Source organism: Macrotis lagotis, chromosome 7 (assembly GCF_037893015.1).
Source record: "Macrotis lagotis isolate mMagLag1 chromosome 7, bilby.v1.9.chrom.fasta, whole genome shotgun sequence".
In the NCBI taxonomy this organism is placed as follows: Eukaryota; Metazoa; Chordata; class Mammalia; order Peramelemorphia; family Peramelidae; genus Macrotis; species Macrotis lagotis.
The window spans coordinates 58,877,147-58,904,563 of record NC_133664.1 but is presented as its reverse complement, the minus strand read 5'-3'; the positions used below and the strand labels follow the sequence as shown (position 1 = coordinate 58,904,563).

At 32.7% G+C, this 27,417-nt stretch overlaps 1 protein-coding gene across 1 annotated transcript in view; it reads right to left on the bottom strand.

Annotated features, from left to right (window-relative positions):
• Window positions 1-27,417, bottom strand: part of PLXDC2 (plexin domain containing 2) — a 498,104-nt gene that overhangs the window by 132,646 nt on the left and 338,041 nt on the right. Inside the window, 1 exon segment of the mRNA XM_074192955.1 lies at window positions 26,137-26,255. Within this exon segment, the coding sequence (XP_074049056.1) occupies window positions 26,137-26,255 (119 nt within the window).

Genomic DNA, 27,417 nt, shown 5'->3' with positions numbered 1-27,417 from the left:
AAGAGAAATGAAAAAAAAATTCAAAAAGTAAAAAATGAATGAAATAAATTCATAACAAAGAGAAAACAAAAAAAAATTATTAGAAATGGTCATGCTAAAGTAGAGACGGGCAATTCTAAGAACTCAAAGGAAGTGGATGCCTATGAAAATATAATATAGTCCCAACTAACAAAGCAAGAAATAGAGATCTTAACTCAATCTCAGAAAGAAATTGAGCACACCACAAATGAATTGCCATATGTGGTGGTGGTGGTGCAATTAATGAGACAGATTTAGGAATCAAATTTGGCAAACACTCAAAATTCACAAAAATGATTCCCAGAAATATCCATTTGCTTGAATGGTACAAATGTAATCCTACTACAGGAACAGTCAAACAAAAAGTACTACAGAGTAATATTATGGAAAGATAGTGGCACAAACATTTTATATAATAACTATGTGATAAGCACATGTATCCATCCAAAATTCAATGAATTTATAGAAGACTGTAAGGATGGTTTAAATTTAAGAAAATTATTACCATAATTAATCACATGATCAACAATTTCAATGCATTTTGATGAAAAATCTGGACAAAACATGACACTCAGTTTTGATTAAAAAGTAAGAACATAATTAAGAATGAGTTTATCATGATCAAAAGCACATTTCAATAACTAAGAAATATCACAATTTATAATAAAAAACACTAAAATCTTTCCAAGCATCAAAAATTGGGTCAAGCAAGCACATCATCTATTCACCCTCTTATTTAACATAACTCTTTAATGTTAATTATTATAACCCTAGCAAAACATTAGAAGCCACAATATCTGCAAAGAAATGACAAAATGATACATTTTTTTGCACTTGACAAGACAGAATATTTAGACGTCAAATCACCTTGTTTGTGCTTCACTTAAAAAGATAAGAATTATAATTACAGAATTTCTCAAAGCAAATCCAAGCAGGCCTCCTCCTTTTGTTTAACTCACTATCTACAGTGTATCTTGAAGACATATAGACTGTAGGTAAAATGACTGGTAAAATGAACTGACCATGCATTTGAATCTCATAATATGCATAACAGATCTTTTAGTCCCTACATTTGTCTTCCGTGAACTATTTTGGGTGACTTATAGTTCTCACGTGGAAGATTCTCTATTACAGGGCTTAATGATGTTTTACACAACACAGAGATCTGGAGAAAGCATCCAAAAAAAGTTTTCATATGTTTTCAGTAATGTGCCTCCTCTAGTACAGTTGGGAGCACCTTTGGTAAACTTCATCTCTCTCCTTTATGCCTTCATATGAATAATCCAACAAAGTTATTTCATGTTGTATTTATCAAAGTATCTTTTATGACTTAGACATCATGTTGCAGGCAAGTCTTTCAGAATGTATTTGGTTCTTTGAATTGTATGGTTTTGAGAAAAACATTCTCTACAACTTTATGTTTGAGCAGGAATGGTCTATTATAGAATATCACTTATGAAAATCTATCCCCTTTTCATCTTTCTAAAGCTATATAATATAATAATCAACAAATCAAAGAGCATTTTTTGGTTTGTTCTGAAAAATCACTGATTTTGTCAGAGGACCTGAGCATAAAACCTTTTTCTGCCACTTACTATCTGAGTGACCCCTGGAAAGTCCTATAACCTCTTTTTCTTAGTAAAAAAAAATATAGTTGGACTAAATGTTCTCTAAGACTCCCAGTAGATCTATTAACTAATGCAAAGTACTGGACTATAACTGGTATTGTATATATTTATTTTCTGTATAGGTAAAAGTATGAGAACATGGGTCTTTGATTATCTTTTCTGAAAATAGAAATAACTTGCATTTCCTACCCTAATCATTCAAATTTTCATTTCTGAAAGTATCTTATAAAAGAACCCATTAGACTCTCAAATTTGTGACCCTTCCAGCAAAGACTTCCTGTTTTTTATGTAATTTACTCCAGCTGCTATTCCCATCTTTGTCTTCTTTGGTGCCTTTACCACTTCCTCCTTTAAGCACAGCATGGTCTCTTTAAAAGTCCAAATATGGGGGTTGAATTGACACTGATGACAAAAATTATCATAGGAAAGTCAACAGACCTTTTACATTTTTTTTGTCTGTTTGTTATTAGTTTCATCTATTTGAGGACATCCGTGACATCCTTGATCTATATTTGTCTTATGCTTGGGTAAACAAGTTTTCACATAAAACTTTCCCAGGGCAACCTTTTTTGCCTCCTTAGGGTCTGTCACAAGCAAAATGGATTGAGTCTAAAATGTCCTCCAAATTTTAGATGAGAACTCTAAAGAAACTTCTTCAGTATTCTTCAAGACCGGGGAGGTCAAAATTCCACGAATTATAGTACTGAAACTTCAGTTTTCTGCAGCCGAAATTGTAAATAATAAGGTCATCACAATAACATTTCAATTGCCATTGGAAACAATTTATTATTTTATAATCCAAAGGAGTCTAGAGACTCATTTCTTATTCTGCACTTACCTACTTTTGTTCAAGCAATGAGAATGAATATAAATATGAATAATATGCAACTCTCCATTCATTTCTTTCAGTTGAACTCTTTCTAGACTCAGCAAACCAACAATATCCCCCATGAAACCATTCCTGATTCTCCAAGTATATATCATCTCTGTTTTTTACATTTTCCTGGGGAATTGGTCTGGATTTATTTGACCACGTGACATAATACCTTTTATAATATTATTTATGATGATACCAAGTCTCCCAAGGACTGTGCATCTTAAGTGCAGAGCCCATGTCCTTTCTGTCTTTTCTAGACCCAACACTATCATTGTGCCTTGTATTTATATTTATATTCATATTTATATTTATATAAAAATAAAGTTGAATTGACTAGAATAAGTATTTTCATGCTTGAATGGTTCACATCCTAAGACAAATTACCCTTACCAAGCTTACCTCCTTTATTTCTAAATATAACCTTTATAATATGTATTTCTTTATGTGTATTTATTCATTTTTTTTGTTTATTACTGTAGTAGCACACAAATAAGCCTTGGTTAAATAGGCATAGAACTAAAGAAAACAGAATTTATTTCAACGTAGATTGAGGGATTACAGGAGGATCTTAATCAATTGTTCCCTCAGGAAGCATTTATAAATTTATCAGGAATTGTGCTAGGCACTTGGCAAACAAAACAAAGAACAAACCAATCCCTGTTCTCAAGAGTTTGTATTTGATTAGAAAAATCATATATCTGAATATAACAAAAATACAAATAAATATGAGTGAATGAAGTACAAAGGAATTGAAAGTGGGTCGTGCACTAGTCACAAGAGGAAAAGGTGGGAATGGAGGGCATTGGGACAGTAAGGGGTTAATTATGATAATTAAGTGAACCATATTGGCTCCACTTTTGTGACTCAATTCTGGAGTAAGCTCCTTTCTCTTTCTCTTCAATCATGGTTTTAATCTTGCTTGAAATCTTTATTCAATTGTGAGAATCAAGAGAAAACTTTATTACATTGTTTGATTCTGGACCTGCCATGGTTGAAAAGTTGGCCCACCTCTATCTGCTGCTTAAAGACCCCTAACTAAGGATGCTAGTTTATTCTGACCAGAAACTCAGTCAGAACTGAAGATTGATGAAATGAATTTCTCCACAATTATACATTTCAAGCACCCAAAGTCTTTTATCTGAAAACTGGCCATATACTGATCAACCAACCAGTTATTTATTCTCCATGGTCCTTTGATTGTTCAGACATTTGGGTGAGAGTGGGACACCTCTCTTTTTCTGATTACATGAAATTGCAAATGTTTCTTTGATCACTCCAAACTTTTCTACAATTAGAAATCAGATTACCTAAAGGTGTATCCTGGTTTTTTTTCTTTTAATTGTTTGTCCTTATTTAGTTTTGTTTTTTTGAAAGTACAAAAAAATCTGTCTCCCTCTGTAGTCAACTCCAGTCCTGATACAAAGTGAAATGGGCAGAACGAGATGGCAATTGCGTACAGTAAAAGCAATATGCTATGATGATCAACTATGAATGACTTAGCTATTCTCAGTAATGTATAGATCCATGACAATTCTGAAGGATTTATGATGGAAAATGCTGACTACCCTCAAAGGAAGAATTGATAATGTCTGAATACAAATCAAAGCATACTTTTGTCTTTGTCTGTGTATGTGTGTGTGTGTGTTTGTGTGTGTCTGTGTGTGTGTGTCTGTTTTTTTTTTCCATAATAGGACTAATATAGAAATATATTTTGTATAACTGCATTATATATAACAAATAAAACTGCTTGCCAACTTAGGAAGCAAATGGGGAAAAAGGAGAAGACATGGAACTCAACATTTAAAAATTGTTAAGTTGTTTTACATGTAAACAGGAAAAATAAAACATCTTTAAAAATAAGGGAATAAAACAGAATCTATTATGCTTCAGGCAAGATAAAAAATTAAGTAGCAGTAACATGATCTCAAATGAAGCAAAAGCATATTTTAGGTCTATTTTGATCTAATTAAAAGAAAAAATAGGTCAAATTCATTTTGATAAATTAATCATAGGAATTGAAGTAATATTAAAAACTTTATAGTAAATTTCTCTGATAAAAGCTTCACTTCTCAAATATGTAGGGAACTGAGTCAAATTTGTAAAAAGTAATAGACTTTCTCTAATAGAAAAACAGAAAAATGTTATGAGGCAGTTTTCAGACTAAGAAATTAAAGTTATCAAGAACCATATAAAAAATTCTCTAAATCATTTTTAGTTACAGAAATGCAAATTAAAACAACTCTTAAGTATCATCACCCACCTATCAGATTTGATAATCCTACAAAAAAGGGCATTGACATATTTTGAAGGGAGTATAGAAAAATAAAAACGTAATGTACTGTTGATAGATTTATGAATGATTTCAAACTTTCTGGAGAACAATTTAGAACTAGACCATAGGATTACAAAATTGTGCATATCCTTTAACTCATCAATGCCACTAATAGGTCTGTATCTCCCCCAAAAAAATCAGAGAAGAAGGCAAAGAACCTTTACATACAGAAACATTTTTAGCAGTTCTTTTTTGGATCATAAACAATTGAAAGTTGGGAAAATGTCCATCAGTTTAGGAATGGCTGCACAATTTCTGCATATGGTTTTGATAGAGTACCATTATGATAATAAATGATGAGGGGCTGCTTTCAGAAAAAAAACCCAATATGGGAAGGCCTAGATAAATTAATTCAAAGGAATTGGAACAGAATCAGGTCATTGTACTCAGTAACAACAATATTGCAAGAATGAACTGTGATAGACTTTATAACTTTGATCACTGCAACATGATCCAAGACCATTCCAATGGACTCTTGATAAACAATAATCTCCACCCCAGAGAGAGAACTGATGAACTCAGTTCAAATTAAGCATTTTTAAAAAAATTCTCAATTTTTCTTCCTATTTTGCAACACAGCTAATATGGAAATGTTTTGCATGATTTTGCATGTATATTTGATATCACTTTTACTTTCTCGATAGGTGTTGAAAGGATCAAGGAAAAGAGAGAATTTGGAACTCAATTTTTAAAAAAAGAATGCAAAAATAAATAAATTAATAATAAATTTGGAAAAGAAAAAAGAGAGGTACTTTGAAGTTAATCATAGATTTTTCCATTTTCAGAAATTAAATTTTGACACTTTGACAGGATATTCAGCTGCTAAGTAAGTCTTTGTTTTCCTCAATGCCTTAGTATGATGGTTTGTTCTTTAGCTAGTAAAGCTATCTGTGGATTTAATCAAGGTAATGACAGACTATACTTAACTTAGAAATGCTTTGGTCCCTGCTCTTTGTTGAAAAAAAAATCATCAATGTGAACTGCACAAATAAAATTTATTACTTAAAAAAAGGTTTCTTATGTCCATTGCTGAATGAGACATAATTGGACAAAACCCTCAAAGTACCTTGGGGGAAGATATTATTTTCTTCATCTGCTCTAACAAATGTCATTTTTATTATTAGTATCTGAGGTCAAGCTCTCTATTACATATGTAACCTAATAATTTTCCGATCTGGGTGTCATCCAAGTTTTAAATGAAGACGTATATTCTGCCTAGAGCCTGAATCCAGTAAGCATTTCTAGTCTTCCTCTAGATTCTCTTCCTATCACTTCCTCCCTCATTTATCAAACTCCTACCATGATAAGTTGCAAGATGAAGAAGTTTCAAGTCAACTTTTAGAGTAACTTTGATTTAATGAGGATACAGGACCCTTTCCTTCAATCTTTTTTTATTAAAAAATTCCATCTCCTTTATAGGGTCAATGTTCCACAAATGGTGAAGAGGTAGCAACTAAAAAGAATTAATATGAAAATAATTTATACTTTATCATTTATAATTATTCATATATATTCACATACACATATATGCCATATATATAAATATATATGTAATAATACATACATTGGTCAAGAATAAAGCTTTTATAAAACCTTTAACATACTGTAAAAAGAGATAAAGGAAAAACAAAAAGTCTTTCATGATAAGACAAGATCTATGAAATGGAGAGGGACATAGCAGAAAGAATCTTCCTCTGAGGTTGAAGGGATAGAGGATAGCTTATATGTGAATGTAGAAATTTGAAGTTCAGGAGGGAGAAGAAGTAGTTTTAAGGAACTCTTCTAGGATGACTTTAATCTCAGCCAAGTAAAAAGGACATATTCTGAGATCAAAGGGAGAAGAGTGGTGGTTTTAGTTAGGGAAGATAAAATTTATAACAATTTGTGAGGAATGAAGATGAGCTAATGAAAGAGGATCAATGGTATCATTACATGGATACATGAAGTTTTAGTGGACAAAAGAATCATGGTTTCTGTGATTATTTCTAGTAACATAATCACTTAAAAGGAAGAAACATCACAAAATTTACCCAAGATAGAGGACTTACAGCTAGTAATTTTGGAATATCAGGAAGCAAAAAAATTCAGTGGATGAGAGTACATTACTATATTGGTCAAGACTGGGTAGAAGGGGTGGCTAGGTGGCATAGTGCATAAAGCACTGGCCTTGGAATCAGGAGTACCTGGGGTTCAAATCTGGTCTCAGACACTTAATAATTACCTAGCTGTGTGGCCTTGGGCAAGCCACTTAACCCCATTTGCCTTGCAAAAACTAAAAAAAAAAAGACTGGGTAGAGAAAGGATACTATAAGAAAGTTATCAATATATCAGGAGAATAGTAAAGAAATGTAGAATCAAGGGCAATAAGAAGGGCAAATAATGGACAGTGAGTTATTAAGGCAGTGACAGAGGAAGAAGAATAGAACATCTACTACAATGAATGGCATCTCAGAGTTCAGAATAATGAATAGATAAAATCTGTCATTGACAGCTAATCCCAGTGGAATGAGTACTAGACTTGGAGTCATTTTACTGAGTTCAAATCTGGCCTCAGACACTCATTAATTGTGTGACCTGGGCAAGTCACTTAACCCACTTTGCCTAAGTTCCTTCATCTGTAATATGAACTGGAGAAAGAAATGACAAACCACTCCAATATCTTTGCCAATAAAACCCTAATGGGTTGGACACAACAGATGAACAACATCAACACAGAATATCATCATCTTGATTAAGGAAAAAAAGTATGTTTATATGCATGTGTATATTCAGAGAATAAAAAGTTGGAATGGGGTTGTGTATAGCATAGAAAGCATATTACGTATAAAGCAAGAGGATCTGTTTTCTGTTATCAGCTATGACACGAGCTACCTTTGTGATCTCAGGCCATTAGTCTTTCTGAGTCTCGTTTTCTTCATTGTAAAATGATGGAATTGAGTTAAATGGCCTTTAATGCCCCTTCCATCTCTAAATCTGTGTGCCTATGGCTGAAAGAAAAAATAGCTAGCTAGCTAGATGAATATATAGATATAGGTTTGTGTACATACATATACACACACAGATAATTTTGAACAAGTATTTATCTATATTTCTATTGATATATAGGTATACATGACCCAGAAACAGAAAGTCAGAAAGATATACATACTTTTAAATAATCTAAAAGGCATTTGGAATGAAACAAAGATGTGAATTCTTTCCTAAGCACTTACTTTGATATCTAATTATGATGTGGAGATAGGTCACTTTTGTTCTATCATGAAGCAGAGAGTGGAATACAAACTCTGGATAGTTCTAAGTTAAACACCCTGGTATATGCTGGCACCATGGCATCTCATTAACCAGAATCATACAAATAAACACAGAGGTCCATCTTCAAAATTTACAAGGTATTTCATGTTTACTGGTCATGATAAGTCATGGAGATTACATAATATAGGTGAGATAGGTTGTGTTCTGTATTTGTGGAAAGACTACATTTATTGTTCTTCAGTCATGTCTGGCTTTTCATGACCCTGTAGATCCTATTGTCCATAGGGTTTTCCTGACAGAAATACTGGAGTAGTTTGCCTTTTCTACTGGCAGAGTTAAGTGACTTGCCCAGCTAGTTAGGATTTGAGCTCAGACTTGAAGTCATGTCTTCCTAATGCTATGCTCAGCACTCTATCCACTGAACCACCTAGGTCTCTAAGATAAATTATAACAATGAAATCATAAAGTGTCACTATTGTTTAAGACTTCTATTTCTATTTAAAATAACCAAGTTACACTCTGAAGAGGACATTAAGTCTTTTTTTTTTTTACTCTGGTAACTGTACCTTTCTTTGTGAGAACTCTGTTAGTCTTCAAAGATATTCTGAGGTTTGCACATTTGACTTCTATAATATTTTCTGGATAATTACATGAGATAAAGGGTCATTACAATATAATGAAGAGAAAGTGTTATCAAGTCAATGAAACTTTAAAAAGTCCAAATCAATTTAAGGTAACTTAGATAACTAGAGGTATTTTGCAGAGATCATTTGTTAATTATATATTCTTCAACTGTTACTGCATGTTAGACTAAAGAACATTAAGCTTAAGTACTAAATAGTAGAATAGATTAAAAAGCAATTTTCTTTAACAAATCACAACTTTTTTTTGCAATATGACCTCCTCAAAGATTTGTCAACGAAATAGATAGTTTCATTACTAAAATCATATAGACAAACTCCCTTTGGAGTTTTTGAAAAAGTCAATAGTCTTTTTTTCTACCACTTCCCTCTATTGTTCACAAAGTGATATCTTACAGTTTTCCTGTATTTTTCTAATTTGATCTGCTTCATTCCTCCAGAGTCTATGAATTACAAAGGAAAAGCAGGCTAATGATGATTAGTGTGAGCAAAAAGTAATTCTTTTCTAGGAAAAAAAGAGAAATCTTTAGATCACACAGCAGTTACAATTAGAGTGCTATTGAATTTCTATTAGAATATATAAAGATTAAAGAGATAGATAGACATTACAAACAAAAAATTATTTTATAAAATTGATATACTATGCTAAAATTCCATTTTAGTACTCTTCTACTGCTAGGATAAACACATTCCAGAAATATTTGATGTCTTGTCACTGCAGTAAACGGTTAAAACTACCTCAGGACCTAATATTTTTCTATTTCAGCCTCCTCATTTACAGATAAAAAAACACACATGAAGCACAAAGAAATCAAATGATTTGTCCAAGTTGATAAAATCTTGGTAGTCTGAGATAAATACCTAGATTTCTCAGACTCTCAGATATCTTTTTCTTTGCATTTTTCATATCAACACTCAAAATGCATACTGAAATCAGTGATAGCCATCCTTTCTTCTTATTAGACTTTACAACAATGAAAATCAAATAGACATTTGAAAGTAACTAAACTTTCTAATCTTTACTATTAAATTATAACCTCTTCAAGGGTGGGGACTAGCTTTTGCCTCCTTTTGAATTTCTACCCCTTAGCAAAATGCCTAGCATACAGGTGCTTAATAATTGTTTCCTGTTTGATTTATCTGGGTACAGATATCCCTCTGGAGTTCATCACATAAGGACAGTAAAACAAACATGGCTGTTAAGGTAAGCATATTTGCCAAGACCATATAGATCATTCTGTACTATTTCTTCTACCTAAGCATAAAAACAGTCTAAAATGTGCTACTCAGGTAGTATACACCAGATAGCAATGGATGGCTACTTCATTAGGATAATTATATTAGTTAAGTTTCACTTGTGATGAACACAAAGACTGGAATCATCATTCCCAAAGCAGTTATCTTTTTTTCTTGATAGTAAGTATTTTCTTCTCCTTCATGCTGTTTTGAACTTATGCACTCAATTCCCTCTAAATTTGTCGTTTCCTTTTCAGTCCTTAAAAAGTCAAATTCCAACAACCACTTATTAAGCAGCTCCTGCTTGTAGCACTAAGATACCCACTCTGTTTGCATGAAGTTGATATTCTATCAAGAGAGGCTTAGTGAAGTATTTGGTCTGTTCGTTCTATATCTTTTACTATGTAGCAGATACCTTGACTAGGGCTGCAAAGAAAGGCAAAATCTCTGTCCCTGATTTTAAGAAGTTTTCAGTCAAATGAGAGAAACAACATGCAAACAACCAACAACAAAAAAGCTATATACTGAATACATATGAGAAAATCAATAGAGGGAAGACACTAGAATTAAAAGGGATTGGGAAATGCTTGATAAGGAAAGTGGGAAATGATCAGGGTTATGATATAATATAAAACAAAATGATATATGATAAATGAATCAAACAGACAGGAGTTGAGGACCATAAGAGGTACTAAGGAGAAAAGCTCATTAAGATCTCAAGGGACTAAGGAAGGCTACATGAAGGTAATGGCATTGTAATTTGCCTTTAAAGAGTGTTAGGAATTCAAAATAAAGGACAAAGGAAATCATTCTAAAAGGAACATCAATGAAGTCATATGTGCAAAAGGGCAGCAATAGGAATACTGAGGATATAGCAAGTAGGAGTCAGAGTAAAGTACCCAAAGTCAAAGTCTGCTGTATGTATTTACATGTATACTGGGTACCACCAGCCTTGTAGCAAGGTCTCTTTTTGCTTTCTACCATATTTTCATCCCTCTCCTTAGATCATCCCTTGTAATCAAAGCCATCTCTCTAAGATTCCTGTCTGTATCTAAATGCAGGGTGGTCATGCTAAATAGCTTCCTTGAGACAACATGGCAACTTTCTACATTTTGAATAAAATTTTATTTTATTTTTCCAGTTACAGGCAATGGTAGTTTTTAAACATTCATCCATTTGAAAATTTATGAGTTCCACATTTTTCTAGCACTCTTCTTTCCCTCTCCCCTCCCTATGGTGGTAAATAGTTTGATAAAAGTTGTACACATACATTCATGCCTAACATTTATGCATTAATCATGTTGTGATAGAGGAATTAGAACTATGGGGAAGAAAAACAACACAAAAAAAGGAAGTTAAAATGATAGTGAACTCCACAGTTTTATTTTTGTTTGTTTGTTTTTTTAAATCTCTGGATATAGAGGTGGCTAGGTGGCAGAGTGGATACAGCACCAGCCCCAGTGTCAGGAGTACCTAAGTTCAAATGTGGCCCCAGACACTTAATAATTACCTAACTGCATGGCCTTGGGCAAACCAATTAACCCAATTGCTTTGCAAAAATTTTAGAAAAAAGTGAGATGTTATAAATCTCTGAATATAAAAGACATTTCCCACAGCAAGTCTCTCAGGATTGTCCTTGATCTCTGAACTACTGGGAGGAACTGTATTCATCATAGTGGATAATCTTTCAAAAGCATTGTCAATGTGTACAGTGTTCTTTTGGTTTTACTTATTTCATTCAGCATCACTTCATGTCTTTCTTTCCATCTTTCTCTAAAGTTCAATCACTCATGATTTCCTTTGAACAGTAATACTCTATAACATTCATATACCATAACTTTATTGTTTTTGGACAGAATTCTAGATTGCTGTCCAAAAATGACCGTATTAGTTCTTGATTCCACCAACAATGCATTAGTACTATCTGAGAGAATTTCTTGTTCTCTTAATAGGTCTATAGTAGAACCCATTTTGTCTTAAATCTTGAACTCAATTTGACCTTATTTTGGTATAGGCTGTGAGATGTGGGGCTATATCTAGTTTATTTTTCTATAATATTTTCCAGTTTTTTCCAACTGTTTTGTAGAATAGTGAGTTCTTTTCCCAGAAGCTAGTGTCATTGAATTTGTCAAACAAAAGATTGCTTTAGTCATTTCTACTGTTTCTTTTGTACTTATTCTAATCCACTAGTCACTTACTCTGTGTCTTTTTGTTTATTTAAAGCAATGGGATTAAGTGATTGCCCAAGGTCTCACAGCTAGGCAATTATTAAGTGACTGTGGCCAGATTTGTCCTCAGGTCCTCCTGACTCCAGGGTCTGAGCTCTATCTACTGTACCACCTAACTGACCCAATTACTTTATTTCTTAGCTATTACCAGGAAGTTTTTATTACTGCTGCTTTATAGTATAGCTTCAGATGTGAGACAGCTAGGCCACGTTCCTTTGCATTTTTTTCATCAATTCTCTTGATATTCTTGATCTATTGTGACTCCAGATGAATTTTGTTACTATTTTTCTAGCGCTTTTTTTGTTAGTTTGATTGACATGGCACTGAATACGTAATTCAATTTTGGTAGAACTGTCATTTTTATTATATCATCTCAGCCTAAAGCATGGGCAATTGATACTTTTCCAATATCTGACCAATGGAGTAAAGAGCTTGTCTTGGGAAGTAGATTCCCAAGCACTTTATGTTGTCTATAATTACCTTAAATGGAACTTCTCTTTCTATTATTCATGCCTTTGGGTTTTACTATTCACAAATAAAATAACTGATTTTATTTCATATCCTATGACTTTGCTGAAGTTAATTGTTTCAAGTAGCTTTTTAGGGGTTTATTATTATCATAATTTCTAAGGTTCTCTAAGTATAACATCAAAAAAAGTGAAAGTGCTTTCTTACTGTAAATACTAAATCCTTCAATTTATTTTTCTCCTCTTAATGCCAAATCTAACATTTCTAATACTATATTGAATAGTAAAGATGATAATGGGCATTCGTTTTCACCCTGATCTTATTGGAAATATACCCAGTTTTATCCCCTGTTATATATGTTTGTTGATGGTTTAGATTTTTACTGCTTATTATTTTAAGGAAAATTCCATTTGTTCCTATACTATCTAGTGCTTTTAATAGGAATGGGTATTATGTTTTGTCAAAGGCTTTTTTGGCATTTATTGAAATAACTATTTTATTTATGTTAGTTTTGTTATTGATATGATAAATTATGTTGATTATTTTCCTAATATTGAACCATTCCTATATCCCTGTTATTAATCCTACCTGATTATGGCATATTATACTAGTAATAACTTACTGCAATCTCTTTGTTAAAATTTTATTTAAAATTTTTCATAAATGTTAATTAGGAAGATGTTATCATTTTCTTTGTTTTGGTTCATTCTGGTTTAGGTATCAGCACCATATTAGTGTCATAAAAGGAATTTGACAGAACTCCTCCTATTTTCAAATTAATTTATATAGAATTTGAATTGATTGTTCCTTAAATGTTTGGTGGGATTCACTTGAAAATCCAGTTGGACCTGGAATTTTTTTTTTGAGTTTGTTGATGGTTCCTTCAATTCCTTTTTCTGAGATGGGATTAAGTATTTTATTTCCTCTACTGTTAATCTGGGTAGCTGATATTTTTTTTGTAAATATTCATCTATTTCATTTAGATTCTCAAATTTATTGGCATACAGTTGGGCAAAATTGCTCTAAATTATAAATTTAATTTCCACCTCATTGTTGGTAAATTCACTCATTTCATTTTTTGATACTGGTAATTTGTTTTTCTTCTTTCTTTTTATAAATGAGATTAAGTGAGGAATTTTCAGCTTTATTGCTTTGTTCATAAAACCAACTCATTTTTATTATTGGTTTAATGGTTTTCTTACTTTCAATTTTATTTATTCTCCTTTGATTTTCAGAATGTCTAATTTGGTATCTCAGTATTGTTAATTTGTTCTTTTATCTAGGTTTTTTAGTTACATGACCAATTCATTGATATCCTCTTTTTCTATTTTATTTTTTCTCAATTTATTTTTATTTATTCTCTTTGTTCATTATTTATTCTCAATGCTATTCATATAAATTTTTAGAATTATGAAACTTCCCCTAAAAACTACTTTGGTTACATTCCAAAAAAAGTCTGATATAATGTTTCATTGTTATCATTATCTGAGATGAAATTGTTATTTTTTTTTTTTAGTTTTTGCAAGGCAATGGGGTTAAGTGGCTTGTCCAAGGCCATATGGCTAGGTAATTATTAAGTGTCTGAGGCCAGATTTGAACTCAGGTACTCCTGACTCCAAGACCAGTGCTCTATCCACTGTGCCACCTAGCCGCCCCAATTATTTCTTTGATTTGCTGTTTGATCTATTCATTTTTTAAAATTACTTTATTTTCTCTCAAATTAACTTTTAATTTAGATTTCTATAGCCCTTTACTACATGTAAATTTCATTGCATCATGATCTGAAAGAATGCATTTAATATTTTTCTTTTTCTGTATTTGTTTGTAAGGTTTATATGCCTAGTTCATGGTCAATTTTGATATAGAGGAAATGTACAGCAGCAAAAATGGTATAATTCTTTTCTATTCCTATTCAATTTTCTCCAAAGGTCTATTATATCGAAGGTTTTTTGTTATATTCTATTCACCTCCTTAACTTCCTTCTTGTTTGTTTTGTGATTATATTTATCTAATTCTGAGAGAGAGGGTTGAGGTGTTGCAGTATTACATTGCAAACATGTTATAATTTGAGCACCACAAAATCTCTTTTTTCTTTAATTTTTTTCTGGAAGGGATAGTCTTGTGATGAAATCTAAGTTGTGAACACTTTCTCCATTGATACAAATCTCTAAATCAACTGCTGGTGATGTTATTAGAAAAATATTTCTGGTATTGATTGATGACTGAAAGCATCAAAGGCAAGAGATGAACCCTGACTTTTATCTACTATAGCATACCTATTTATCATATTCCTTCCTGATCAATAATCTTATTCAGAGACTATGTGATTTATTTAGTCAAGGTCATCTAAGCTTTTAAGTTGTGTGGTCAGAAATTAAACCCAAATCTTTTCATTATAAAACTTACACTGTCCTCACATAGTCCCCCATTATATACAGCTATAAGCTTCCTACACTAACATGGAATCTCCAGATAACTGACTTTTTTCCACTTAGAAAACGCCCTCTCATTAATTTTCAAGCTTTCAGTTCCGTTGTAAATAGTATCAATCTATAAAACAGATACTCAATGAACATAAGGAAACTGTATATAATGAATGAACAGACTGAAGTCTCCAGAGATCAGTTTTCTAAGAGTAATTTGTTGTTTTCTTCCCGATGTAACAAATTAGCACAGTAGTGGCTGACAAACTTTAAATGCTCTAAGAAAGATAAGTTGGAAAGAACAATGGCAGTAGTTCCTGGAGGAAGCCACTGATTTTTCAACTAGAGTGTTACAGTAGCATAGCATTTTTCACACCACATTTGAAGTAAGTGGGTAGAAACAGATCTCCCGCAATGGATCTTGAGAGACAAGTATCACTCTGAGAAACTGACATGCAAAATGTTAAAGAAATAACAGAAAATCAAATTTGCATCAATACTTAAATCAATATATTTCTAATTATTATTCTGTGACTTGGCCCAAGTCATTTCAAAGTACTCGCATCATTTCTTAAAGTCAATAATCATTCATTATTAATATTAAGAATATTTATTATAATTATCATCGGCAATCAAGTTGATATGTCTAATGCTGAACATTTCTCTGAGCAAATAATTCATGTTTAAGTGGCCAGAAAAATTAAACACTTCCTTCACAACTCTCTAAAATAGGGAACAAGTAAGATCACTGTCCCATTTTATAGTTGAAGAAACTAAGACTCAAGGCCAGTAGTTTGCCCAGGGTCTTCACAGGTAATTTATGTCAGTCCTGAGATCTGAATATAGATCTGATGCTAAAATCAATCCTTGAACTATCACACTATTTCCTCTTTGTATTAGGTGCTTCCTATCATCACACTGGGAATGGAATGAGAGCTACAAAGAAGAAAAAAGTAACAATGTTTTGTGGGCTCATTTTCCAAAACAACTTAAAAATACTATCTCATAAAATTTAACAGAAGAGCAGACATAAATATGTGAAACTATATGAAGTATATACATAATTCTAGTAAATGTTAGGATGATTAAAGACACAATCTGATTAAAGAGATTTGGTATGAGAAATTTAAAGAAGAAAGCAACTCATTTATGACTGAGGGCATCGGGGAAAAACAAACCAATAAGGAGTTTGAACCTTAACTGGTTCTTCAAGGAAGGAAAATTATTAATAGAGAGAAATAAAAGATAACACATAAAGTAAATCATAGTTTTGGACCTAGATTGGACTTCAGAGGTCGTCAAGCCTCAAATTCTCAGTTTAAAAATGTGGAGACTGAGGATATAAAAATTTCAGTGACTTTCAAGTGTTATACAGTTTGTAATTATCCAAGCCAGAATTTGAATCTGCATTGCTAATGGATTGCATGCAAACATGTTCAGAAACAATAATGAAAAAGACAATGTTAGAGAACAGGAACATTCCAAATTTCTGCAACATTGAGCTTGTAGAAGGGGTAATAGGGACTGCTGAGGATGGAACCAAGATGGAGGAACAAAACTAGGAAGCTCCAGAGGTCTTTCCAAATAATTTTAAATGAAACCTCTATATAGACCCTAAAGTGATGGAACTGACAAAAAAATAAAAGAGTGAAGCAAGTTCTCAACCCAAGATATCCGGCAGGGACTTCAGTCGAGATCTGTATCACCTGGGTAAAAGAGGAGCAAAACCCATTAGAGGCAGGAGAGATGGAAAGCTGGCAGGATTTTCTTAACTACATTATAGCTTAGATTCAGGTTCAACAAGTCAGTAGCGCAGCAGGCCAGCAGCAAGGTTCCTGCACCCAGCTCGGAAGGTAGAGCTCAAGTCCTGGGAATGCTGTTGCAACAGGTGGGATAAGGTTACAAGTCACTAACACTTGAAATACCATAGGTAACACCACAGAGAAGTGGAAAGTTAGAGACCAGACTTCCAGTCCCAAGGAAAAAAAAAACTTAGAATTATGACCACTTTGTTCCAGGAGCACAGCTGAACTATTAAAATGAATTAAAAAAAACAAAAAAGCAAACCATAAAAAACTATAATTCTGAGGATGATAAAAAGTTCATCTCAGAAGAGGAAGCAGTGATAAAATGCTTAGATGTAAAGCCTCAAAAGGGTTTTCAAATTGATTTCAAATCCAAAAAGACCTCTAGGAAGTCTCAAAAAAGATTTTAAAAACCATAGAAAGAAAAATGGGGAAAATAAATGAGAGTAATGCAGGGGAAATTTGAAAAATTAACTAAAGAAAACAATGTTTTCAAAGTAAAATTAATGTACTGGAAAAGGAATATAACTCATCAAAAAATAAAATGAGCTAGCTAAAAATGAAACAAAAAGTAAAAATGAAAGAAAATAAAAGTCTAAAACTTATAATTGGACAAATGGAAATTAATGACTCTGTGAGATACCAAGATTCCATCAAACAAAACAGAAAAGTTTGAAAAAATAGAAGAAAATGGAAAGTACATTTTAGGAAAAACAAGCAACCTGAAAAACAGATCCAGGAGAGATAGTTTTTGAATTATTGGTCTACTCAAAAACTGGGATCAAAAAAGTTCCTGATTATGCCCAAAAGGTAATAAAAATAGGCATAGCCTTTGATTCAGCAATACTTCTACTGGGTCTATACCCTTAAGAGATCATGAAAAAGGGTAGAAACCCTACACTTACAAAAATATTCATAACAGCTCAGTTTGTGGTGGCAAAGAATTGGAAATCAAGGGGATGTCCATCATTTGGGGAATAGCTGAACAAATGGTGGTATATGTAGGCTATGGAACACTATTGATCTATTAGAAACCAGGAGGGATGGAATTTCAGAGAAGCCTGGAATGACTTGCATGGACTGATACTGAGCGAGATGAGCAGAACCAGAAGAACAATGTACATCCTAACAGCAACATAGGGGTGATAATCAACCTTAATGGATTTGCTCATTCCATCAGTGCAATAATCAGGGACAATATTAGGGTATCTGCGATAGAGAATATCATCTTTATCCAGGGAAAAGAACTGTGGAGATTAAACAAAGACCAAAGACTATTACCTTTAATTAACAAAAATGTTATCTTATGTACTAAATAATTTTGCTTTCTCTAATATTTTATATTTTCCTAAAGGATTTGATTTTTCTCTCAACACATTAAATTTTGGTCAATGTATAGCATGGAAACAAAGTAAAGATTATCAGACTGTCTTCTGGGGGGGTAAGGGGGAGGGAAGGGAGTGTGGGGGGAAATGTGTAAAATTCAAAACATTACCAAATAATTGATAGATATAAACTACTATTGTATATAATTGGAAAATAAATAAAATATTTATATATAAAAAAGATCTTGGACAATATCAGGCAGGAAATTACCACAGAAACCTGCCCTAATATCCTAGAACAAGAAGATAAAATAATCTTTGAAAGATTTAATTAATCAATTCAGAAAGAGATCCCAAAATAAAAATGAAAAACATCAAGGAATAATTGTAGCAAACTTTAGAATTCTCAGTTTAAGGAGATTATACTATTTGACTGCTAAAATGAAGCAATTTAAATATGAGAGGGCCACAGGATCAGTATCAGAGGGTGTGGAATATGAGGGCAAAAGCCCTTGGATTACAACCAAGAATCAATTACCCAGCAAAATTTAGCATATTATTTCAGGGGCAAAAAGATGGATTTTCAAAAAAAAAATAGAAAACTTTGAGACTTTATCTGATTAAAAAGAACAGAACTTGAAATGCAAGACTCAAGAGATATGTAAAAAGATAAATGGAAAGAAAAACACCATGTTAGGCAATAAGAGGAAGGGGAAATATTAAAAACTAAATGGGCAGACACTATCTGTAGCTATTGAGAGTTATATTTCTCTTCTGTTGAAAAGAACATATCTAGACAGAGAGTATAGTCATAACTTGATCAAGATGTGATGGTACTTTAGCTTGTAAGGATTGCATTTCAAATAAGACAGCTAGAGTGAAGTTACTTGGACAGAAGGAGTGCATATAAATTGTTTATGTTGTGATGATGTTTAACCTCATGAGAATTGTATTTCTATTGGGAAAACCATAGTGAGGATCCTTTGACAGAGTGTGTGGGTACAAGACAGGTATAAAAACATTAGAAAAAAGATTATGCTGAGAGAAGAGCATAGAAGCATTAGAGGATACTTAGTACCACATGAAGAGGAAAAAAGGATTTATTATAGTATAGGTAAAGTAGGAAGGATGTGTACACTGAGTCAATCTTACTTGCAACATCCTCATCTCAGAGAGGGAATGTTATACATTCTCAAATGGATTTAGAAATTTATTCTAATATACAGGGAAGTAGTAGGAAAAAGGGGAAAGGACAATGTGAGACAGTCAACAGTCAAAGACAAAACATTGCTGTGAAGGGAAAAGGGGAAAAGAGAAAGAAAAGTACACATGGGGGGGAGATAGGATGGAAGGAAAGAAAACATTATTGCACAAGTAAAAGCAATGCAATCAAGATTAGAAGGAATGATTCCCCAATTGACAAATAGTCAAAGGATATGCAGAGACAGTTTACTGATGAGGAAATCAAAGTGATCCATAGTCATATGAAAAATTGCTTTACGTCATTACTAATTAGAGAAATTCAAATTAAAGCATCTCTGAGGTACCACCTCACACCTCTCAGACTGGCCAATACAACCAGAAAGGACAATGATCAATGTTGGAAGGGATGTAGGAAATCTGAGACACTAAGGCATTGTTGGTGGAGCTGTGAAGTTGTCCAGCCTTTTTGGACAATAAAAATGTGGATACCCTTTGATCCAGCAATACTTCTATTGGGTGTATACCCTGAAGAGATCATGAAGGCTAAAAACAGCATTTGTACAAAAAATATTGAAAGCAGCTCTGTTTGTGGTGACAAAGAATTGAAAATTGAGTGAATGTCCGTCAATTTGGGAATGGTTGAACAAATTGTGGTATATGTACGTTAAGGAACACTATTGTTTGACTAGACACCAGGAAGGAGGGGAATTCAGAGAAGTCTGGAAGGATTTGCATGAACTGATGGTGAGTGAGATGAACAGAACCAGAACATTGTACACCATAACAGCAACATGGGGCTGATGATCAATCTTAATGGACTTGCTCATTCCATCAGTGCAACAACTACGCAAAATTTTGGGCTATCAGCGATGGAGAATATCATCTGTATCCAAAGAAGGAATTGAGGAGTTTAAAGAAAGACTAAAGATTATCACCTTTAATCTTTTTTAAAAAGTTAACTTATGTAATTTTGCCATGTTTTATATTTTATTTTTTCCTTAAGGATATGATTTCTCTCTCAACATATTAAATTTTGATCAATGTATAGCATGGAAACATTGTAATGACTATCAGACTGCCTTCTCTGGGGTGTGGGGAGAGGAAAAACGAGATTGGGGAAAATTGTAAAATTAAAAAAATAAAAGAAAGATTAGAAGGAATGCAGAAATCTGGGAAACAATCTTCACAGCTAATGCTTCTGATAAAGGACTCATTTCTAAAATATATAGAGAACTGAGTTGAATTTTTGAGTTCAAATCATTCCCCAATTGGTAAATATTCAAAGAATATGAACTGCCAATTTTCAGATGAAGAAGCTAAAGCTACCTATAGACCTATGAAAAAATATTTCAAATCCTTAGTAATCAGAGAAATGATAATTAAATCAACACCAAGATATATAGATATATATATATATATGTATATATATGTATATATATATATATATAGGCTAAAATGACAAAAAAAAAGAAAAATGATCAATATTGGAAAAGATGTGGGAAAACTTGGTCAATACTGACCCTGCACTGTTGGTGGAGTTGTGAACTGATCTAACCATTCTGGAAAGTAATTTGGAACTATGCAAACTATGCAAACAGGACAAAATAGCTGTGCATACCCTTTGATCCAGCAAAACAGCTCTGCTAGATCATAAAAATGCAGAAAAGACCCACTTGTAAAAAATTCAAAGTTTTTTTTTTTGTAGTGGCAATGAATTAGAAATTGATTGTCAATTAGGGAATGGGTGACCAAGTTATGGTGTATGCATCCTATGGAATACTACTGTTCTGTAAACAATAATGAATGACAGTCTTTGGAAAAACTTGTAAAGACTTGCATGAACTGGTGTGGAGTGAAGTGAGTAGAACCAGAAGAACATTATATACATTAACATCAATATTGTGAGATGATCAGCTATGTTGGACACAGTTCCTCTTCAGTGATCAAGGACAATCCCTGAGAGACTTGCTATAGAAAATGCCACTCACATTCAGAGGAAAAAACTAGAATCTGGATCCAGAGTAAAATATACTATGCTCGCTTTTTAAAATTTGTTTTGTTGTTTCTTTCTACTTCAGGTTCTTCTACCCTCCTCCCACCCCCACCATGCTCCCATTCCTCTTTCACACTATGCCTATTATAGAAATATGTTAAACATTATTGCACATCTACAACCCATATCATATTGTTCACTGCCATGGGGTGGGGGGAGGCAGAAAAATGTGGAACTCAAAAGCTTGCAAAAAAGGAAGAATTTTGAAAACTACATTTGCATGTAATTAGAAAACAATAAAGAAGGGAATAATGGAAATAGCCCAGATTGGTAAAATGACAAAATGATAGGATTAAATGATAGCTAGATGATAGGATTAAGACATTTTTTTACTTGTTGTCTATGAGAAATAAAACCATCCTCATTCCAGATGTAAGTGCCTCCATTGTTTTGCTGCTCTTGAGGTAAATAGAGGTCTTTCTACAATAGATTTTAATCATCTAACTGTTAAGTGTTTGATATTGGATTACAGAGCACTGTTTCTTTGGAAAGAGGAAGTAAACCTGCTCATAATGATTTTTCAACCCAGCTGTTATATTTCATTTGTCTGGTTAGTTGTATAACTGAAAAAACAAACAATTTTCGGTTTGTTGCTGAAATTTCTTGACCAAAAATTCCTATAATTGAGTTAGATGGTGAGAAAAAGTGAAAAGGACATCCATCAATGATAAGAGCAGTTCTAGGACTCATGTAGAGAGGGCAAATGGGAAATAAACAAATACCAAGAAGACCAGCAACCTTTGAATATATAGTAAAGATACTGAAATTCTAGCCCTGGTGATAGCATTAATTAATATTTTGGTTCTAAACCTCTGCATCTCTTTTTTCATTAGTAAAATGAGGCTAAAATATATTCCATCAACACTTGGAATTAGAAAATATTGGAAGGAATCTGAGGTCATTTAATGTAGCTATACTATTATGCCAAATAAAAATTGCTATTCACTAAATCTTGACTTTCCAATACTTGAAGCAAGAATCCCCTCTGCAATATTTTTATAATGTTTTTTCCATCAAGTTTCTGTTTGAACACCAAGGCTGAGGACCTCTCTGCTTCTCAAGAAAGACCATTCCAATTAAAATGACTAAGATCATTTTATGTAACATCTCTTCTTCCTTTTGGTCCCTTTCTGCCCCTGAAGATTCTGTCTTTGAAGACACATAAAATGATTCTCAGTCCCTCTAACCATGATAGATCTTCACATATTTGGAGAAGCTATGATGTTTTGTCCTGAGACTTCTTTTTACAATGTAAACCTCTAGCTTCTTCAATTATTTCTCAGAGGGCCTGACTTTAATAATCCTTACATTCTGGTTACCATCCTGATATGCTTGCAAATATTCCTTTTAAACATAACATTTAAAATGAAACATCACCCTCTCTGAAAGATCTGACCATACCCCAAACAGAATATATCTGGAAATATTAACAATGATTCACAGAAATCTATGGAATGTCACTGAAGAACGTCCTCCAGTTTTTTTGACCTCTATTTAAAATTTGCTTTTTTTAAATGCTAGTGGACTTCATATTAATTTTCAGTATTATATCATTTGGGATCTGAGGGCAGTGAAAGCAGATATAGTTGTCCAAGAATTTACCTCACTTATTTGAGAGGATGGAGAGATGAATAAAAGGAGAAAGTCCTACTTCATATAGGGACCTGCCAAGTATACTAGGCATGATATTTGCATTTGTGGTTTATTTAAGACAGTCGCTTCATTATAAAAATAACCAGATTGCAGAGCTTGTAGAGTTTTTCTAGGTTCCAGGCATGCCTATCCATTATATTCTCCCAATGTTCTCACCCATTTTTTTCATGTCTACTGATTCTAGTGGAAGACACTAATAAAAATTTTGCTCAAATCCAGGTTTAATATCTTGGACAATGTTATTGTATAATAATTAGCAAGTTAGTGTAAGAAGTCAGTCAAAAAGAGAAATCATGTTAGTCTTCTTCAACCTTTTATTTCATGAATATATTCTGGCTCCAAATAATCAAGTATGTTGTGATACTTTAATCTCATAGTTAAATATAAAGTAGAGAATGCATTGATATCTTTTGCTTGTATCAGCATTCTTTATTCACCAGACCAAGAGAAATAACAGTACCTGAATATCCAGAACAATAAAACTCCCTCAGTAGCTATATTTCCAAATAAAACCTTGTTTTCTCCCCTTCAAAAATTTTATGTAGAATTTTCAAAAGGAAGGAAATCATTAACCCTGGTAATAACAACACATAGATCAATTGAAAATGAAATGATTTTCTTGTTCAAAGTGAGTTAAAACACATGAGATGAAAGACATCATCAGATTGCTTCTGCAAGAACTTGAGTGCAAAGGGGAAATATATAGTAAGAGAAGAGAGACAAAAACATTCAAGAAAATATCCTCTCTGCACATCCACTTAATGTCATATGACAAAATACAGGAAAACCACAATGGAAAATTACTTTTGATAAAAGCATACTAGCACTTTACTTGGAAAATGCCAAACCCACAACAAAGGGAAAATAGAAACACTAAACAATTAATCCGCCATGGGAAAAACTTATTGAGAATAGAGTAAATAAAGATGACAGTATTTTGATAACAGAAATCAGAGGAAGGCCATAGTTACAATATGAAACTACATTTTGACAAAATTTGAAGTTATTATGTTATAAAACTGCAGACCATGTTGACCCTGGATCTAAATGCCAAGAGACTTACCACTGTAGCTAAAAACTTAAGAAAAATAATATTATTCATCCCATAATGATCACTGGTAGTCTCTAATCTATGTAAGAAAAATACTAGATTGTTTTCAAAAGCTAGGAATGGATGGATTCACTTTACTGATATTCCATTCATATCCTAAATTTTATCTATTTTTTTTCAGGAAATGGCATTTTTTTATCAGTGTAAGAAATGCCCTGTTTCAAAATTTCTTAAACCAAAACAAATCATCATTGTATTTTTAACTTCCACTCTTAATTGACTGGAGCACCGAAAGGTTAGGTAACCTGTCTATGGTCATAGAGATACTATAAGTAAGAGGGCGAATTTGTCCATTTCCTCCCATCTCAAATGGAAAATGGAAAGAAGGAAAAAAACATTATTTAAGCACTCACTATGGTAAACATTTTGCAAATATGTATTCCTCATGCCTTCCAAAAGGTTATTGTTATTATCTACATTTTAGAGTTGGGGTAACCAAGACAAACAGAAGAAAAGTGACTTGCTCCACAGTTATACGGTGAGTAAGTATCTAAGAACAAAGACTTCATAATTCTGTCATCCACTGAGCCATGTAGTGGACTCTGATAACCCTTGATTATAGGTTTACATAAAGACAAGATGGAAGTTACAGGATCAAAGATTTACAGCTGGAAAGAACCTCAAATATCATGTTTAACCCTCTATTTTACATGAGGCACAGATAAAAATTTTCCTAAGAACATATATCTAATAAAAATCTCTGATGAGATCTGAACTTAGGTCTCCTAGATTAGGAGAACAAGGGCTTTTCTGTTGTACCATTCTTCCTCTTACTAGATCAGTAATGAATCATCTACATTTAAAAGTCACACAGTGGATTTTCCTAGGGAGATCACTGTCCTCAATTTGAGATTTTCAAAGAAGAGATGACGCCTAGAAATTATGAATCTCTCCAGAAGCGATCATTTTCAACATTAAATGTGCTTTTTTTCCATATAAGGAAATTGAGCTACAGAAATCTTAAGTAAATTCTTCAAAGTCACACAGTTAGGAGCTATGATCAAACTGAAAGCTTTTATTCTAAGTTCAGTGTAATTTCTATTGAACTAGGATAAGAGATAGTTAATTCTGTAGTTATTTGTTTCCTCAATGAAACAAGTCCCTTATGTTATTGTGGATGAATCTCACAATGGTTAGTATACTGTTTCCTACCATATCACATTAACTCCCTTACACACAGACATCCACATATGCACAGAATAATATTAAATTTTCTCCCTTAAGTTTAATTAATTCAATGTAAACTTCACTCAATTCTTATGAAGGTTTGTACTCATAGTTAATATAGTCTATGGACATTTTCCCCATTTTTCTTTATAGTATGAGGCATAGTATTTCATAAGAATCCTAGGGTCAGACATTGACCTTTTGGTGACAGAAAACAAGAAGACAAAGAAAAATATTTTTTAAAATATTTCAATTGGCCATGTGGACAAGGTCAGGTCAGTAGACCTTTTTCTTTTACGGGAAACTAATGAAATACTGACAGTCAAAATCTAATCATTAGAGTCCAGTTAAATTACTGGGTCATGGCCAAGGAACCAATAGTTGATTTCTACATCATACACTCTATGGTCGTTATACATAAAATAGGTATTTACTTTTTTTAGCAAAACAGAAAAGAAATAAAAATCATAGTTTGTATTTAGTGTAAAAAAACTAATTTTATGAATTTGAATGGTAGTGTTGAAAGATGGAAAAAAGGAAAAATATAGAATTTTAAGTATATATATATATATATATATATACACATATATACACACACATACATACACACACACACACATATATATATATATATATATATATATATACATATAAATATGTATGTATCTGGTAAGGGGATAAACATATAAGGAGAAGGATTAATTTTTTTCACTTACTTCTTTGTATCCAAAAATGATCCGTCCATCATTGAGGAGTGTAGCCTGGAAAGTGAAACTGCCTAGGTCGTAATTATCCTGTAGATGTACATGGTCCCACTGAACAACGAGTGCTGTACCTACAAATCGTATTGGGAAAAGAAGAATTTATGTAAGAATGACATTCTAAGCAATGATGTGGGACAATTTCATTTTTTTTAAAAAACCAAAAATCTCCCCTTCAAGTCTAGTAAGTGTGCTGTTTAGCTTTATACACCTCATTGGCATGCTGTGGTAGAAAAAGAAAATTTGACGTTTTTAAAGAAAATAATTTAATGTTATTTATTTAACTTCAGCAAAACAATAACTACAGAAAGAGCTTACTACTGAGCCCAACATGGGAGAGTTTACTTTAGGAGCCTATTCATGTTAACTCTGTCACTCCTAGCTTTATGCTATACCACAATATTAACATCACTTTACTACTAATAGCAATTATGTTTTTTAATTCTGAATGCATTAAATTTTTCTGTTTGTTGTATTGCTGGGAAGTAGCTAGAAGGTGACTCAAAGGGCCTCTGGGCTGCTATATCTATGGCATCTTTTAACTATATTGGGATGAGCCTTTAGCATCCAACCTTAGATTTTGATGATACATCCTGGCTGGGTTTACTAGAAAACTATAAACATGCAAATCTGAGTGGGGAAACATTTTAATGAGACCATACAGGCACTAAGAATTTTATATTCTCATTTTAACTGACATTATGCAGACTTTAGGGGAAAAAAAGGCAGAAGAGGGTTTTTCCCTTAATGATGGAATTCTTCTAGTTTCATAAGACAATTTTCAAGGAACTTAAAATGTAATGCCAAAGTATATAGCTTGCAAAAGAATTAACATATTAGCAAAACATATTCTTGCATCCAGGAAAAATGTGATAAGAAAAACAAACTAGCATGATAGAGCTTCTTTTAAGGTTCCTACTTTTTACTATTAGTAAAAGTTCTCTAAAGCAAACTCAGATTTGAAGTATAGTTTAGATACCCTAGATGCCTGACACTCCTAAAGATTATGATATCTTAAAAAAATGTTTCTTTAAAAATAACTTTATATGTCAAAGCAATACTTTCTTGGTTACTTCATATATACATGCTTTATAGCATCCTGGAGTTGAAAAGAACTACAAATCCACACCTGCATAAGAATCCTGTCTTTGAGGTATCCAACAAAAGTGTATCATTTTTTTTCCCCTTAAAGCTCTCTAGAAAGAGTGAAACTATAACTTCTGATATAACTTACCA